The 16401-nt window shown below is 25.4% G+C and overlaps 6 protein-coding genes across 8 annotated transcripts in view; 4 read left to right on the top strand and 2 right to left on the bottom strand.

Moving 5' to 3' along the window:
* LOC102679248 (thioredoxin domain-containing protein) overlaps nucleotides 1-1321 on the top strand; it is a 2656-nt gene extending 1335 nt beyond the window's left edge. Inside the window, exons 4-6 of the mRNA XM_006615286.1 lie at nucleotides 31-192; nucleotides 310-435; nucleotides 532-1321. Coding sequence (XP_006615349.1) covers nucleotides 31-192; nucleotides 310-435; nucleotides 532-679 — 436 coding nt within the window. The 3' untranslated portion in view covers nucleotides 680-1321. The remainder of the gene's footprint in view (nucleotides 1-30; nucleotides 193-309; nucleotides 436-531) is intronic.
* Nucleotides 1-3951, bottom strand: part of LOC102678676 — a 26787-nt gene extending 22836 nt beyond the window's left edge. Inside the window, exon 1 of the mRNA XM_031510294.1 lies at nucleotides 3870-3951. The gene's annotated coding sequence lies outside the window, so the exon portion shown is untranslated. The remainder of the gene's footprint in view (nucleotides 1-3869) is intronic.
* Nucleotides 1162-3089, bottom strand: LOC102679371 (ELMO domain-containing protein 2). Of its 2 annotated transcripts, none has more exons than XM_006615287.2 (2): nucleotides 2971-3089; nucleotides 1162-2423 (listed from the first exon to the last, which is right to left on the bottom strand). In XM_006615287.2, exons 1-2 carry the CDS (start codon nucleotides 3012-3014, stop codon nucleotides 1526-1528), a joined length of 942 nt encoding a protein of 313 aa, XP_006615350.1. In that variant the 5' UTR covers nucleotides 3015-3089; the 3' UTR covers nucleotides 1162-1525. The 2 variants fall into 2 exon arrangements, with proteins under 2 accessions (XP_006615350.1, XP_006615351.1); XM_006615288.2 differs by lacking the exon at nucleotides 2971-3089 and adding an exon at nucleotides 2873-2947.
* Nucleotides 3084-4558, top strand: LOC102679583. 2 transcript variants are annotated; one of them, XM_006615290.2, is made up of 3 exons: nucleotides 3084-3656; nucleotides 3754-3968; nucleotides 4051-4558. In XM_006615290.2, the coding sequence occupies exons 1-3, from the start codon at nucleotides 3358-3360 to the stop codon at nucleotides 4500-4502; spliced, it is 966 nt and encodes a 321-aa protein (XP_006615353.1). In that variant the 5' UTR covers nucleotides 3084-3357; the 3' UTR covers nucleotides 4503-4558. The 2 variants fall into 2 exon arrangements, with proteins under 2 accessions (XP_006615353.1, XP_006615352.1); XM_006615289.2 differs by having other exon boundaries at nucleotides 3085-3656; nucleotides 4039-4558.
* A 919-nt stretch (nucleotides 4559-5477) lies between these two features.
* On the top strand, nucleotides 5478-9538 carry LOC102678533. Its single transcript, XM_006615279.2, has 13 exons — nucleotides 5478-5693; nucleotides 5768-6035; nucleotides 6112-6350; nucleotides 6428-6558; nucleotides 6649-6752; nucleotides 6841-6981; nucleotides 7047-7192; nucleotides 7264-7671; nucleotides 7759-7847; nucleotides 7923-8059; nucleotides 8217-8264; nucleotides 8332-8889; nucleotides 9216-9538. The coding sequence occupies exons 1-13, from the start codon at nucleotides 5478-5480 to the stop codon at nucleotides 9440-9442; spliced, it is 2712 nt and encodes a 903-aa protein (XP_006615342.2). The 3' UTR covers nucleotides 9443-9538.
* Nucleotides 9539-10481: 943 nt separating this feature from the next.
* The window catches only part of LOC102678397, an 8658-nt gene continuing 2738 nt past the window's right edge, over nucleotides 10482-16401 (top strand). Inside the window, exons 1-7 of the mRNA XM_006615278.2 lie at nucleotides 10482-10884; nucleotides 12322-12486; nucleotides 12823-12987; nucleotides 13397-13567; nucleotides 13831-13939; nucleotides 15080-15233; nucleotides 15307-15436. Of these exons, the coding sequence (XP_006615341.2) occupies nucleotides 10806-10884; nucleotides 12322-12486; nucleotides 12823-12987; nucleotides 13397-13567; nucleotides 13831-13939; nucleotides 15080-15233; nucleotides 15307-15436 (973 nt within the window). The 5' untranslated portion in view covers nucleotides 10482-10805. The remainder of the gene's footprint in view (nucleotides 10885-12321; nucleotides 12487-12822; nucleotides 12988-13396; nucleotides 13568-13830; nucleotides 13940-15079; nucleotides 15234-15306; nucleotides 15437-16401) is intronic.

The following is a 16401-nucleotide window of genomic DNA, read 5'->3' as shown; positions in this document are numbered from 1 at the left end:
ATATATATATATATATATTTTTTAAAATAGTTACAGTACAGATTGTGTGGAATGTGTTAGAATGATTGCAAGATGGGAAGCTGTAGGTGCAAAATTAAAGCAAAGGGTTAATGTAGCACGTATTGATAAATATACAACTGGAGCATCTACAGCAAGAAGATTTAATGTTTATAAAGCTCCTGAATTTATATTGTAAGTATATAGTTTAAGAAATTAACAATAATAATAATGTAAAAATCTACAATAATAAAAAGGATTAATAATATAATGATGTTACAATATTTAACATAATTTATTTTGTACTTGTAGATTTAGACATGGAAAAATGTATCGTTATCAGATTACAAAATATGATATTAACTCTTTTGTATCATTTGCAAAAGAATGGTATAAAAACGCACGTGCAGAATCTGTTCCCGTACCACAAAGTCCATTGTAAGTTTGAACACATTTATTAATAGATTCAGCCTTTTATAAGCGGATATTATTATAATTATTAGAATAATTCTGATTAAAAATTTCTATTTTTAGCGATGATCTCGTACAAATGATCGCAAATTTCCTTCGTGAAAATCCGTGGATAATGAAACTCGGTAGTATAACAATTGGTGTATTTATTATCATTTCTGTAGCTTCTAAATTTAGACGTAAAACTGAGGTTCCACAAAAGAAAGACTAATTGTTTTATTTACCAAAGATATATATTATGGGTACTCTGTCAACTATTAGTATTTCTAATTTTATATAAAGCACAATACATATATACATACATACATACATATATATATGTATATGTATATAAATTTTTTACTTAAAGACAACTTTTATTTTTATATTTAACAAGTTACATAATCTTTTATTTTTCTAATTCTATTATATTTGATTAGTGCCCATAATATAAATAGAAGATAAAAATACGTCTATATTTCTAATAATTGCATTTTTTATTTCATATAAAACATGTGTAATAGTCATTGCAAATCTATCATTTTTTAAACAAATGTTTTACAATAAATACTTTTAAATGAAAATTGTTGCTATTAAATACATGATAAAATATCTATTATATCATAGTATTTTTCTTCCCATAAAAAAAATCTGAATTAATATAACAAAATACCTTATATATTATACACAGATCTATTTAAAAATTAAATAAAATTGAAAGTAACATATTTATTTGGATAAACGTTGTACTTTAACTTATTTTTGTTAAATAAGATTGAATGTAAACTATTTCACATTCATTAGGTAACAATACATTTCCTTTATTAGTTTTTTATTGCAAGTAAAAAAATAAAGTAAAAATATGATATCAAATGTATTAAAATTCTTTGTATCTTTCTGTAACTTAATAATTTCAAAATAATTGCTTTGTTTTATGTCTTAATATCATCATAGTTCACAATAATGCTATTATTCGCTCACAAGACACTGTTTTACATATTATAGAAGTAGTTTTGTGCAATAGTATATTTACTGTGATCACGATTTAGTTTTATTAATTAAAAATATTTCATATATTTTAAACATTATCAACTGATATATTTATCCTAAAAATCATAGATGTGTCAGCTAGTGCCATTCTGATACTATTTTCAAACTTTTCTTGTATACATGAAAATTCCATCATATTACTTGGTTTTGAGTCAATCCAAAATCCATCAAATTCATAGAAAAGATAACTATAAAATTGGTGAAATGCACGAATTGTTGGAAAACCCTTTGAAGAATTATAAATATGAGTCTTAGCACTTCCATCCCTTAGTAATTTTAATGCCATACTTGTTAAATTTATGCCAACTATGGCAAATGCATAACCATAACGTGGATGTGTAGAATGCGATAATACATGTGTTGCAGCACTGGGATATTCCTGAGCAAAATAAACTAAATTTTCTAATCCCAAAATTCCCATTCCACGAAAATCAGTTTTTGGATCATCACCTTGAAAGCCAATGTGTTGCCATTGTTTAGTAACTCTAGCATCTAGAGGCTCATATGGCATTAATAAATTCCATAACTTTAATAATAATAACTCATGATCTGGATTATCAGCATCATAAGGTGTTCTCCTAAGCTCTTCACATTCCACACAAAGTTGTCTATAGCCCCAAATTAATTCTATACATTTACCAAATGATTTAGAAAAATCAGGATGAGCTGCTGGATTTATTTTCTTAGTTACCAATACACTTTCAATAGCTTCCTTTACAATTTTTCGTTTTGCTTGATTTGTAAATGCACATCGATCAGCAAGATCATTCAAGTAGATTAAAAGAGTTTTGATATTTGCATTTTTAGATAACTTAAGAGATTTTTCTACAGCTAGTGTTCTTGGTGCTCCAGGGAGTTCTCCATAACAAATTCTTTGAAGTTCGCACATTTGCGTTGTATGCCTTAATAACCATTTTATAACTGGTCTGAAATACGAGCACACTAGTGACCAGAGGTATACAAACATGTTTTTTGATAATAAAAAACTTTGATACAAAGGATATTTGCATAAATCCTTTTATATTTAAATTTATATTAACCTCTTTCCGTCATTATATTTCAAAATATAAGTTTCTTTTATTAAATTTAAAAAAATTTTGTCACTAATTTAAAAAGATTCTAATATAAAAAATCAACACTTTTGTATTTTAATAAATATATTTTCCTTCTTTCACTTCAGTATCATTAAAATCAATGCACATAACCTACACTAATATAATAACTAACATCTATGACAGAAAGTCTGATTTTAATTAATCGAAAATAATTTCATCTATTAAATTTATTTATAATCAACAAATATTTGATTTCTATCGCAGAAAAATTATCGATTTCTTTAAATACATGACTTTAATAAAGAAAAATCAATAATAACCTATTAAACTAGCATAGTATCGATACCAATGGTAGAAGAGGTCACTCACTACCGTCATCTTATATCAAAAATTTTATGTGCCTAAGTAGCATACATACCTATTTTTTGGAATTTTAGATAATTTATGATTAGAAACAAGCATTATAAATATAGATAAAAAATGTACAGAAAGAAAATGTAGAAATAACTTCAACTTAAATATTTCGTTCTTATAAAGCGATAGAAAGAATAGAAAATTATTTTCAATATTTTTATCTTTCACCTTAAATATCTATCCTTACTAATATACAATGTTTGTAAACATAAATAGAATTTTATTTTTTATAGTAACTTAAAAAGCATAATGAAGAAACAATATCATATCATAAAATGAAGTATGTAAAGAGAAATAACTTCAATCAATTAGATTTTTAAATAATCATCCATCTTTGATTAAAAAGTTTGTCAAATCAGTAATCTTAAGAAAGAACAAAGAAATTATCATAATGGAAAACGAACATTTGTCATCGACAGAAATTTCAACAGATTGTTCGAGCAATTCGGACAGTATACAAAATGTTGATAATCAATGCAAAGAAATATTGGATGAAGAACAGGGTAAAAAGGACTTAGTAGAAGCTGATTTAACATTAGATCTTGGAAGTGTGTTACCAAACTATGACCGCGTTTCTGAAAACGATGATTCTTTAGAGAAACTTTCGGCTGTTCTCGAACAGCCAGAAGACTCTGTGATTTTAGAAGGTACACAATTAGCAGAGGATGATCAAGATGATAAAGATTTAAAGTATGTAATACTCTAATAAAGTATGTAATATTTTCTTTTTTAATCAAAAAAAGAACAATTATATGTTATATTATTGAATAATTTTCGTAATTAATAGTTGTATTCTTCGAGAACGCATAGAGTCTCTTAGTGAAGTGATGCAAAATTTAAAACAAGAATTAAAAAAGGAAATAGAACTTTGGAAGAAGGAAAGAGAAGAATTGCAACTCTTACGTGAAAAAGACGATGAATTGGCTTTGGAAGAAGCAACTGCAGCTGCACGTGCAGCTGCAGCAGCTTATGCAGCTGAATCACCATTGTCTAACAATTTAGGTAATCTTTCTTAGAAGATAAAACATAAAATATTTTAAAAATATTCAAAGGATCGATTAATTTATGATAGGAGATCTTTTAGATATTACTTCTGAGGATACATTTAGAGAATTGACAATACTTGAATACGAAAAAAGGTTAGCTAAATATCAAGATGAATATTCCTTTAGCCAAGCAGAGAAACGTTACAATGCTCGATGGAAAATGGTTGCAAACGCATACAAACAAAAATTGATGGAAGTAGAACGACTTTGTAACGAAGAATTGGAAAAGGTTAAAAAAAATGTGAATCATTTGCAACCACTTAAAGAAATGATATCTCAATGGTATACTGACGAAGAAAATCATGGCGATTCAATCAAAAGAACTGATTTTGTTGCAAATACACAAAAAATCAATGCTTTCAATGAAAATAATACGCGTAATAGTCACATATTTCAAAAGATCGATGCAGAAGTCAATATGGCGCCAGAAATATTCGTTGCTCGATTTAAATCCGATGATTTTACAAAAATGGATAAATTTTATGGATAATTATATTTTTTTTCATATCTATTGAAATATTATATTTTCACTATATATTTAATATATATTTACTTATATTATGTATGTGTAACATTTTAGAATTGTAAAAAAAATTAGCATAAATTTTAAATTTAAATTTTGGATAACATTTTAAGTGAATAAATTATTTATTACTAAAAAGTATACATACCTTTCGTTGCTTTATGAAAAAAAATTTTATCCTTGAAGAAAAATCTTAACACAATAACACAATTATATACAAATTATGTTTATTCTATTTTTCTTTAATTGTAAAACACTATGAATATCGGAAGATAGTTGTAAAATTTTTGAAAAATTATGCAAATACAATGAAAGAATTTATAAAACTACAATTTTACAATAACTTTGAAGCAAATTAATTTGACTGAAATGAAATATAAGCACTAATATTTAATAATATATTGTTTAATTTGCAAAATAACCGTCCGAAGTACACTATTTGAAAGTATTTCCGCGCGTTCCTTTGTTCACTAACGAATATAGACTATTCCATTGAATGACAGTATTACCACTCTTAATACGTTTTGTAAGCAAACTTCTGTCATATAATTATTTGAAATGAATTTCAAATGTTCTAATTATTATAACAAGTTTTTATAATAAATTAATAAATAAGAATGAAGAATAATGTTCTTAAATATTTATTGAATTTTTACTATTCTAATATCATTAAAAGAAATCATAAAATAATTAAAAGGTTAGAATTTAGAATGAATCAATATTTAAAAGAAATGTGATAATTTTATGATAATTATTTGTTGAATTTCTAGATTGAATAAAATGTAGCATTCGTCAAAATTATTAAATAACAATTTTGTTAATTTTAAATAAACAAAATTGTTCATTTAAATTATATAAATAACTTTTATTGAATATAAAGAATTGGCAAAAAAATATATTAAATTTATCTTTTATATTGTTAAATATTGTAAACAAATTAAAATGTTTAAACGAGTAGAAAGTAATGGTGAAAATGAATTTTCTCTACCTGCAAAACGTCCAAAGTATGATATAAAGAAAGGGAGTTTGTCAGATACTTCTATAAACAATAAAGATTCAAGAAATAAAAAATATGGAAGAGATGATGTTTGGGGAGATGATTTTGCAGAAGAGGATATTGAAGAAATGGATTTTATAGCTACTCAGGCTTGTTTGCAGGTTTTATTTATATTACATCCTTTTATGGTTTTTTAATATATAAATTTATTTATTATATTCATATTATTTTTCAGGACGATAATATTGTAAGTCAATTAGATATAGATAAAAAAACTTTTATAGATAATGCAATACCATCTACTAGTAAAATTAACTTAAATAATAATGATCATAAAGTATCAAAAACTTCTGCACATGTATTCAGTAATCAAAGAAGAAAAGAAGAAAACATAAAAGATATAAGCACTGTAGTTTCTGTTGACTATAACGAGTTTGAAAATAAATTAATAAATAAAAAAATATATAATTCAACATTTAAATTAGATGACAATGTTACTGCAGGTAAGTAGAAGTTTCTTAGGAAATCATAATATTTTATTATATTTTTGCATATTATTGAAAATAATATTATAATTAGAATATGCAAAAGAATTGGAAAAGTTAAAATATGAAAATCAGAAGTTATTAAATGACTTCATAACTAAAGAAGGAGAAGCTGTATTTTTACGAAACCAATTACAACAAACTCAGTTAAGAGCAGAAAATGATAGATTGGAAAAAACACGTTTTATTGAAGAACAAGAAAATCGACATAGATCGGAAATTAATACTATTTGTAAAGAAAAGGAAAATTTAAAAACACAACTTGAATTGCAAGTTAGTAATTTATTGATAATTAATTTTTTATAATTCTATTTTAAATAATATATTCTGATTTTTTCTTTTTATTATAGACATTTGAAATAGGAAATTTAATGGAACGTTGTAAATTATTAGAAAGTGGAAATATTAAATTAACAGAACCACATACTATAAATTTAAATCTTTCTATGAATAAAAATAAATTTAGTTCGCCAAAGAATCGGTAAATAATTCTTTAAATATTAAAAATATATAATAATAAATATTTTTTTTAAAGATAAATATTAAGAAAATATTTAATAATTATTTTTAGATCATCAGTTTCAATTATGAAATCAATAAAAGTTAAAGACACTTATGTACAAACTAGTAAAATGATTAATAAAAGCAATCATTTTCTCAAAATATGGAATCCATGTAAGAAGATTATAAGTTAATACAAAAAATATTAATTTGTATGATATTTATAATTCATAAGAATAAATTTAATAAGAACATGTTGTAGATTTTCCTCTTGCAGAAATTCCGAAATCAATATACGATCCACCACAACCAGAAAAATCTATAGTTGATATTCAGATTATAGAAAAAATAGGAAGACGAAATTTGCCAATTTTACAAGAAGAAGATACATCAAGAATATTCGGTAATATTTTTATTTAAATTATATATATATTCATTCAGAGTTTAACTATTTTGTATATTTTATAGAAAATCCAGAATTAGTAAAACCAATAACGACTATGATTGACGATAAAAAATTATCGGTGGAATTTATTGTGCCAGAAATAGTTGCTCTTCAGCGAAAAACCAGTTTAGAACTTGAGGCAGAAGAAACTATACCATTAATAAACAAAGTAAATTATTTTTATATACTAAGTTTATTTTATTAAACAATATACAAATTTACTAATAATTATATTTTTAGTTAATTTCTACTGCAAGAGAATTAATTTTAAATGTAATAATTATTCTACAAACGATTTCCCAAGCTATGAAGAATGACGATATTCGAGACATGAATGACATTTATTTTTCTTCTTTATATTCGAGTTCTGACTTCAATGGAAAATGCGTGTGTTCTGCTAATGCATGGCACGAATGTGAACGTGGTGTTGAAATTAGAAGAGTGTTTGGCGTATTATCGTATGTAAGTGTGGAATCAACTTATCTTAGCAAGTATATTGCAGGAAAAACACGTTTACTCGTAGAGAGAGATGAGTCTTATAAATGTTATTCCTGTCAAATGGTTCGTTACAATACTTGGTTGAAAGAGAGTCAAGATTTTGAAATACTTAAAATGATATTGCAGTTCATTGTTTTAGTTGGGACTACGGTAATGTATATTACTTAATGATACATATTTTGATAATTTAAAAGAATAAATAATTATTAATATTAAACTTTTATTATTTATTTTTAGAGAAGATCTCATCAATTTAGTGGTGTTATATGTGCAATTATGATGATTATTTACAATGTTCATGAAAAAGTTCAATATTGTTCTGAAGGGCATGTAACTGATATATATATATTTAATAAATTAATATATTTAAAATTTTTTTAACTTACAATTTTTTGTTCCAGAATGGAATATATTTATCAAATATTTAAAGAAATAATATTTAGTAGACCTTTGCCATATTGTTATACATTACTTAATAATTTGATGATGATTTTTGTGAAGTCTACAACTCATTTAAAGAAACTTTGTATTAATTCACGTATGTAATTTATAATAATATTAATGAACATTTATGATTCATATGAAAAATATACATTTTATTAGTTTTATTTTATTATATATTAACATTTTTAAATGATAAATTTAATAAATTTTTTCATATTTTATAAATAATTATTTTATTATTTTTATTATAGAATCAATGGCAGTGAACAATTGGAAAGGTTCATTACATTTTACTCCAGGTAAAACAATCTTTTTTTTTAATAAATCATAATCTATTTTTAAAAATTATTATCATATTTATTTCAGATGCTTGTCCACTACAAATCCTTTTAGCACAGGAGGAGAATTATCACTTTGATATATTATCTGCAATTGACATTACGGATATATTGTTACAAATTGTACAATATATATTACATACAGATATTATTCCTCTGAGATCTGAAACTTTGAATTCTTGTAATTGTTGTATGAAATTGTTAAGATTCACTATTAAAACATTATGTAAGTGTTCTGAAGCAAATCTAGCTGCCATTGGAAATTTTAATCCAGATAATTTCCCTGTACAAAGGAAAAGTTCTTGTAATTTAAAGAATATTTGTACGAAACACTCGCTGTTTAATATGGAAACAAATAAAATGTGTATAGGTGAAATATACCAGGATAAGTTTTCAGACGAAAATGCTTGGTCAATTATGAAAAAGAAACAATCAAAAGTATTAAGAGACGGAATAAGATTTTTGTCGCATTTGGCAATATGTGACCCTGATTTTGTAATTCGATTAACGGATATCGAAGATTCCTTTCATTTATTTATGAGGAATTTAAATACTTTCGAAAATTTTGTTCTTCATGAAAATGAACGTAAGTATAAATATATTTTGCGTTAGAAAAAGTGTAATGAAATTAAATTTTAAACTTCCTCTTTATTGATATCATTTTTCTATCTTTTTTTATTCTTACCACATGATACGAGTTATTTTAATTTTATCCCTATTTATCGGTCCACGAGAATTTTTATATTTCCGCTTTGTTGCTTACTCATTTGCTCTCGGTCATCAGTAAATTTCAATTCTTTTAATATTTTTGTTAAATTAAATTTTTTCATAGAATTTTTCAAATATTTTTTCATTTGATTTTATTTTCAAAAAATGAAATATTAATTTATTAATTATAATTTTTTTTTATAGAAGAGGCTATGAATCGAATAAAGCAAACTTTTATTTTTGATAAAACGCAACAATCTGAAATGGAACAATTTGTAAAAAAGAGTTCCATTAAGCAGTTGGACTTATTATCAAATTTTGAAAAAATAGTTGTTCAACCAATATCCGAAAGACCTAAAAAGAATGAAAATTATAATAAAACTTTACTTGCATTCAAATCATTGTTTAATACTAAAATGGATTTCTCGTAATTTAAAAATTTTAACAAAATCTTAATCATATATTACAATAATAAAATTAATATCGAAGACTGAATTTATTTGAATTTGAGTACAATTAATTATTATTTCATGTATATATTATTTTGTGAATTATCTTCAATTTTGTTCAAAATATCGTTCTATAATAAAAATGTAATATCTCGCAATATTTTATTATGGACGATTCTTTAATTCAAATTAATTGAGCCTCAACATGTATTTTAAATAAGTTTTATCTGCAAATCATTGATTTATTATAATGTAAATAATACTATTTTATCAAGAAACTATTATTGAGAAATATTTTACAGTGTTAATAAAGTATTTTATATTTTAATTATATATAATTAATATTTTAATAATATATCTAACACACATATAATTCCTATTTACATCCCAACCAATCTTTCTTCCCTCCTAATATCAAAAATTAGAAGAAACTGTTTATGATAAAATTTTTAACTTGAAAAACTTATTAAAATTAAAATTAAAATTAAATAAAAAAATTTGTATGCGTTTACAAACATTGAAATACGTTACTAACCGTAATCATAAAGAAACATAAATCCAAATACAAAGATTTTTAAATAAAAGACTTTCAAATAAGGATCTTACCTATTATTCTTGTGCCATTTTTTAAAATTAATCTTTATCACGTTTCCATTGGACTTTATCGATCAAGCCTTTAAAGATGCCACAAAAAATAAGTATCGTTAATGAAAAGATAAAAAATATATACATATATAAAACACTCTTTGCACGGGGTTGAAGGCATGTCCGTGGCGTTGGCTTGGAAAAAAGGAAAAATCCTGGCGCCAGGGCGTGATCTAATCAGAGACGGTCAGTGTTTCTCTCTCCTGGAATTCATTTATCTCTGGCGCAAATGCAATTTGTAGGAATTCTCCTCAAGGCCTGGCAATGTTCGGTGTTGATAACGCCAGCCGGAAATTGATAGTACACTATCACGATAGCATGTCGACGGAAGTGATTTTCCCGCCTTCCGTTCGGAGCGTAATAATCCCAAAGCGCGGCATTCCTGTTTCATTCATAGATGTAGAACGATTCGAGAACCGATTTTTGTTTCTATCCCTCGTCCAGTGTGTATCGTCTTTTCATTTTTATCCTTTACTCCTCGGCCGTTGTTCACGTGATTCACGATTCGCCATCGTTTCATCTTTCATCCTTCTGAAGATGGATGTTGAGGATATGTGCATGAAAATTCAATCATCGATTTAAAAACGAAATTGCGTAATCGAAAGGGAAAACGCTGTTTTTTTTTTTTTTTTTGAATTCGTTTTATGAATTATTAGTTACGGTGAATTGTTTCTTCGAGGAATAAAAAAAGGTTCACAGGATGAGGATCTCTTCAACAACGCTGTTTCTTCTGTTGGCTTTCTTGGTTCAGTGTTCCATTTGCTATGGTGCAACGACAAGTAAGTCACGATCAATTCAGATTTTCATGCCGATCGCAGTAAAAGTATATCTTTCATCTTCTTTCAGAATATTAAATTTTGTTGAAATTGTGAGTAAAAATAATAACTTTTATCAATGAGTTCATCTAATAATTTTTTTTCTCTATTCCATTTTCCATCCCGTTCATTTCAAAAGAATTTTATTTGACGATATTACAATCATTTATAATGAATTTATAAAATTCGTTATTAAAATTAACGAAGAATAACTTGATTGCGTTTCATCTAATTTGTCGATTTGATTTTTCATTTCTATTATTTCTTCATGTTTCATCGATTAAAATATAAAATAGAGAATCGGCTCATCTTCTTCACAGTTTATTTTTTATAGCACAAGGAAGTAAGTACTTTCGTTTACTGATAGCAATTTTTATAAGGCGAAGAAACGAGACGAAAGGTTTTCTTGTTGAACAAGAATTAAGATCCAATTTCATCTGGCTTATCGATTTCTCTCTTTCTCTCTCTCCCTCTTCCTCTTTCTCAATTCCCCTTTGTATAATATTGAAAATTACGTGCGGCATTTATTGACAAGTATTGTTACCAATAAAGGCCATCGTTGAATATTCAATAATCTGTGTATCGAAGTGTCCGCAGGGAATAAATCAGAAATATCCCGTCCATAATATTTTTTTTCTCTATACCAAATCTTCAGCTTGCATTTTTCATGATTACACAAGATAGTTGGTTACTGTTTTTCTATCTAACTATTTAAACATGATTCATTTTAGAAATAATAGTTTTTTGGTCCTTTTTTAAAGATAGTTTATTAACATTTTATTTTTCTTTGTTATGTCATCATTAGATTAAATAATATGATATTTTTAAAAATTTAAAATAGTAAAAAATTATAAACGATTGTAGGAAACAAAAAATATAAATTATTGATTAATTATTAAACAAATATTTAGTTATTAATATATTACCAGCTTATCGAATTAAGATCATATATAAAAAATTCAGTTTTTTTTTTTAATCATAATAATATTATATTGACGAGATATAATTAAAATAAAAGAGTGATATATATAATATCCTAACGATAAATAAATTTTATTAAAATTTTATCAATATATTTCATTTTTATCAAAAAAAAAAGAACGGAAAATGTTAAAATTTTTAACGATTGTAATTCGATAACTATTATAATTTAATATTTTCATTTCCATTTTATATTTTTCTTTCTCGAAAAAAATAAAAGTAAAAAATATCATAATTCAATAAACAAAAAATTCATATCTATTTCATGTTATTTTCCATTATGACCATTTCATTATATTTTTTGTTTTTTCTTTTGAATCATTAATGCTTTGTTTTTTAAATTTTTTCTTTTTAAATTTAATTTATCATACGGAAAATCGTATCATGAATAATAAAAGTAAATTAATTTGTATTTTCAAGCTGCGAATAGATGTCCCATGGTAAAGCTGGTGAATGGAAGAGTTCGATTGAGGGTCAGAGGAAGGATCATCAAATTTAGTTGTTACGACGGTTTCACTCTTGTGGGTACCAAGTATGCAACTTGTTTTCGAGGCCAATGGGATACACCTACGCCCATATGCGTCAGTAAGTACAGTTTTCTAATCACACTTGATAAAATTGTTCAGTTAAAATGCTCGTTCCGTTGTCAATTGTGAAGAACTTTGAGCTTTCGACATGATTAAAGTTCACATGTATGTCGTATTCACACCTGGATTTTCTCGTATAATAATTTATGAATTGATAATATCGATAAATGATTACTATTTAATTTCTTTTAAAATTTTATAATCTTACATTTTAATAGTAAAATTTGAAATAAAATTGTAAAAAAAGAAATAAATAAGTAGAATAAATAAAAATAAAAATACAAATTATCATTAGAATTTTTCAATAATTTTATTAATCATCTTATTCTAATAGATGCAGAATGTCCTGTACCACAAACACCAGAGCATGCTCTTATAGTGCCTAAATATAATGGAGCAATATTATTATATTTTTGCGAACCTGGATACACGTTATTTGGTTCACACGAAATCTATTGCAATGGAAAACAATGGAATGGCACAGTGCCTTATTGTCGAGGTATTTATATATATATATATTTTTCTTTCTTTTTTTATTTATTCGTAATAAATAATATTGGAAAATATTTCGAATCAATTTTATTAATTTACTAACTAAATCTGCAATTTTATAAAGTTTGAAGTTTTTATGGAATCTTATTTCATTCGTTCATTCTTTCAGAATTTCAAAAGAAATCAATAAGAATCAATAAGAATTTTTATGAATTTTTATATAATATTCCAGATATAACCAAAAATCTAAAATTTATTGAATGATTTCATTAAATACTTTTCATTTTAATTAATTTAATCAATATTTAATTTATATAATAATACAATATTAAAGTAAATTATTTGAGTAAATTAAAAAAAAAAGTTTCTAGTGAATTTTATTCGAAAAGATTAAATTAAATTACTTATTTAATTAGATACAAATGCGGCACCCCCGACGCAATGTGATTTCGAGAAACCGGATCTTTGTTGGTGGGAGCAAGATCCACAGCACGATTTCGATTGGCGGCGACACAACTTCGAGACACCAAGCTCTCATATAGGAACTGGTCCAACTCATGATCATACATTGGGACCAGGAAATGAGGGTATTTTTTTTTAATCTATCTTATATTAAACAATTTCTATATATAAATTGATAAATAATGTATTGTGAAATATTTCAAGTTAAGAGAAAGGCCAAGAAAAATAATAACAGCTAATACATTTAGATTTAGATTTAGATTTCTAATAAAGAATTTAAATTTGTAATTAAGAAAAAAAAATTAATCCTGGAAAATTATTATTTTAAATAAATTTTTGTTCAGAAGGATATCAAAAATCTCACTACCATTGAATTTTTCTTTTCCAGGTTATTACTTGTACATCGAAGCTTCTGGTCGGCTGCAAAATGATTCTGCAAGAATTATTTCTCCTATTTATAACGCATCATACACGGACTCTGGTTGTTTCTCATTCTGGTAACCAAAGCAAAATTTTTCTAAACGTTGATATACTTATTATCAAAAAATTAGATTAAAAATTAGATCACTGGCATAAATAAAAGATATCACTGGCATAAAACAAAAATTTCTTTCACTTCTTCAACTTCGATCTTTTCTTTCTCAAATTTTGAAATTAAATTATTAACTTAAAACTAGATAATCACTGATAATTATTCACACATATAAATCTTCATAACTTCGAAATCGAACATTTTTCGAATAATTAAAACTTATTGAAATTGCAAGATATAAATTGGAAATCGTTCATAATTCATGCAAGTTCTGAAAACGGAAGTTTTACATAAAATTTCTCTCTCTCTCTCTTCTCATTGTCAGTGGTAATTCCCATTATTTTATTTAATGAAGTCGTAATTCAATTTCGTTTCAAAAACAAAACGAAAAATGCAGTTTGATAATTTTTTAAAGAATCTTATTCGTTTTAAATTATTATATAATTATTATAGCTTGATCAAGAAGATCGTAAATTAAATATTTTAAAAACATATTTTTTAAATTTCACTGTACGAATATGTATGCTTGGAAATGAATTTATTGCTATGAATTATTCGATGCGTTACAAATTAACGAATAACGAAAATTCAAAGTGATCTAAAAAAAAAAAAACAGGGATAATATTTTTGATGGATCATTTCTGTGTTAGTTAATATTATAATTACGGGTTGATAATAGTTCATTAGAGAACGGCCATGTCCTCAATCATCATTTAAATATATGATTCGTATGTTGGAAGTGACGTTCGTTAAAAGAAATTATGAGAAAATTATATTAAACAAATTTATCTTTACGATGTTATATTTCGAAATAATATTTACCACGATTTAATAATAATTTGAAAATCGGAGAAAATTAAGAAAATTAAGAAAATTTTGAATTTACGAAATTTAGAAGTTTGAAAGAAAATTAGTTTTACATATTTCGTTGAACTTTTGAATAATTAATAATATTTAATCAGCAATTAATACAAGATAAAAAATATATAGTATTAGATAGATTCATCACTGTGATATTTATTTATTATAGATTTCAATGCTCAATTTATATTCGTACATTATATATAACTTATTAAATATTTATATAATATTGTCAAAATTTTAGGTATCATATGTATGGAGCAACGATAGGTGCTCTAAACATATACTTCAAACAGGAAAACCTCTTACCTCGTTTGATGTTCACCAAGGAGGGTGACCAAGGAAACCAATGGCTGCACGGTATTTTCAATCTTCCCAAGGCTAAAAAAGGTTTTCAGGTAACGGGACGGAAAAACGAAAATATAAATTTCAATTTCTTATTCTCTTTATACTTTCTTACTTATCCTTTAGATTATAATCGAAGGAGTACGAGGCAGTAGCTATGTGAGCGACATAGCCGTGGACGACATAGCCATTTTACAGGGAGACAAATGTCGTATCGAGAATAAAAATGAGACCACGGTTACCGAGAGCGACGATGGTAATTCAAATAGAAATACAATTTTTCACGATGAATCTAAGACCCAAGATGTTGATAATTCGTTCGAATTATCTTTTAATTAAAACGCCGGACAATAGGGTACGATTGAACAATGGAGGCGAGAAACGTGGCAAGTTGCGAAACTAACGGAAACATAATGAAATGGCGTATCAACTCTTGGATTATTGCGAATATAGGAGTTGCAGAGTTGAATTGTTTCAGAATAGAGGCAGAGTGTTTAATAAGTGTATCTGAAGGAATGTCTAATATTGATTTTATATTATTCTCTTTTTAACTCTCATACGGTATCGTTCGATTATAGACAATTCACATTTGAAATAATACATATGTTTTCCACGTTATGTTGCAAGTTATATTATTATAAATGTAGAAGTGGAAAATTATCTTCTATTTTTACTAAAGATATAGATTGATAATCTTCTCATATCACGTGATTTCCTTTTGTATTATAACAATTATGCATATATACCTGCGAGCATTTATCTATTCACATTTACATGAAAATTAGTAATGCGATTATTAGAATATGCTACGTACGTCACATTGTAACAATATCCTAGATTAAAGAAATGATTCTTCATCAAAGCACATATTATATTAATAAGATAATTAACATTTATATTAAAAATATAAGTTTTAATTTTCCATAAAATATCTTTAAATTCATATTGTTTCTACAAAAATTTGCTCTAAGAATTCGTTAAAAATGTGATAAATACAAAAGATTATAAATCCAAGAGTTGTGTTAAAAGCAGATATATTTAAAATTAAATACAAAGAGAGTTGATTATGGGATTGATTGTAGTAAATTAAAAAAAAAAAAAATCGCTTTCTCTTCTCTTTGTATAAAATACGAGAAACGTGACATGTTACAGTTTTTTCTTTTATCGCGATCTTTATATTCGATAACCGATTCAATTCTTTTTATAGCGTGCAATTATTCT

Source organism: Apis dorsata, unplaced genomic scaffold, assembly GCF_000469605.1.
Source record: "Apis dorsata unplaced genomic scaffold, Apis dorsata 1.3 scaffold_220, whole genome shotgun sequence".
Lineage (NCBI taxonomy): Eukaryota > Metazoa > Arthropoda > Insecta > Hymenoptera > Apidae > Apis > Apis dorsata.
This window is presented reverse-complemented; position numbering and strand designations above follow the sequence as displayed.

Excerpts from the sequence above, each read along its gene's own strand:
- LOC102679371 (XM_006615287.2), bottom strand. The coding sequence starts at position 3,014 with ATGCTTGTTTCTAATCATAAATTATCTAAAATTCCAAAAAATAG. Across the intron at positions 2,424-2,970 it reads TCTAAAATTCCAAAAAATAG|ACCAGTTATAAAATGGTTAT; the intron begins GTATGTATGCTA and ends CTCGTATTTCAG.
- LOC102679583 (XM_006615289.2), top strand. The coding sequence starts at position 3,358 with ATGGAAAACGAACATTTGTCATCGACAGAAATTTCAACAGATTGTTCG. Across the intron at positions 3,657-3,753 it reads CAAGATGATAAAGATTTAAA|TTGTATTCTTCGAGAACGCA; the intron begins GTATGTAATACT and ends CGTAATTAATAG. Across the intron at positions 3,969-4,038 it reads ACCATTGTCTAACAATTTAG|GAGATCTTTTAGATATTACT; the intron begins GTAATCTTTCTT and ends AATTTATGATAG.
- LOC102678533 (XM_006615279.2), top strand. The coding sequence starts at position 5,478 with ATGTTTAAACGAGTAGAAAGTAATGGTGAAAATGAATTTTCTCTACCT. Across the intron at positions 6,559-6,648 it reads TTTAGTTCGCCAAAGAATCG|ATCATCAGTTTCAATTATGA; the intron begins GTAAATAATTCT and ends AATTATTTTTAG. Across the intron at positions 8,060-8,216 it reads GAAACTTTGTATTAATTCAC|AATCAATGGCAGTGAACAAT; the intron begins GTATGTAATTTA and ends TTTTTATTATAG.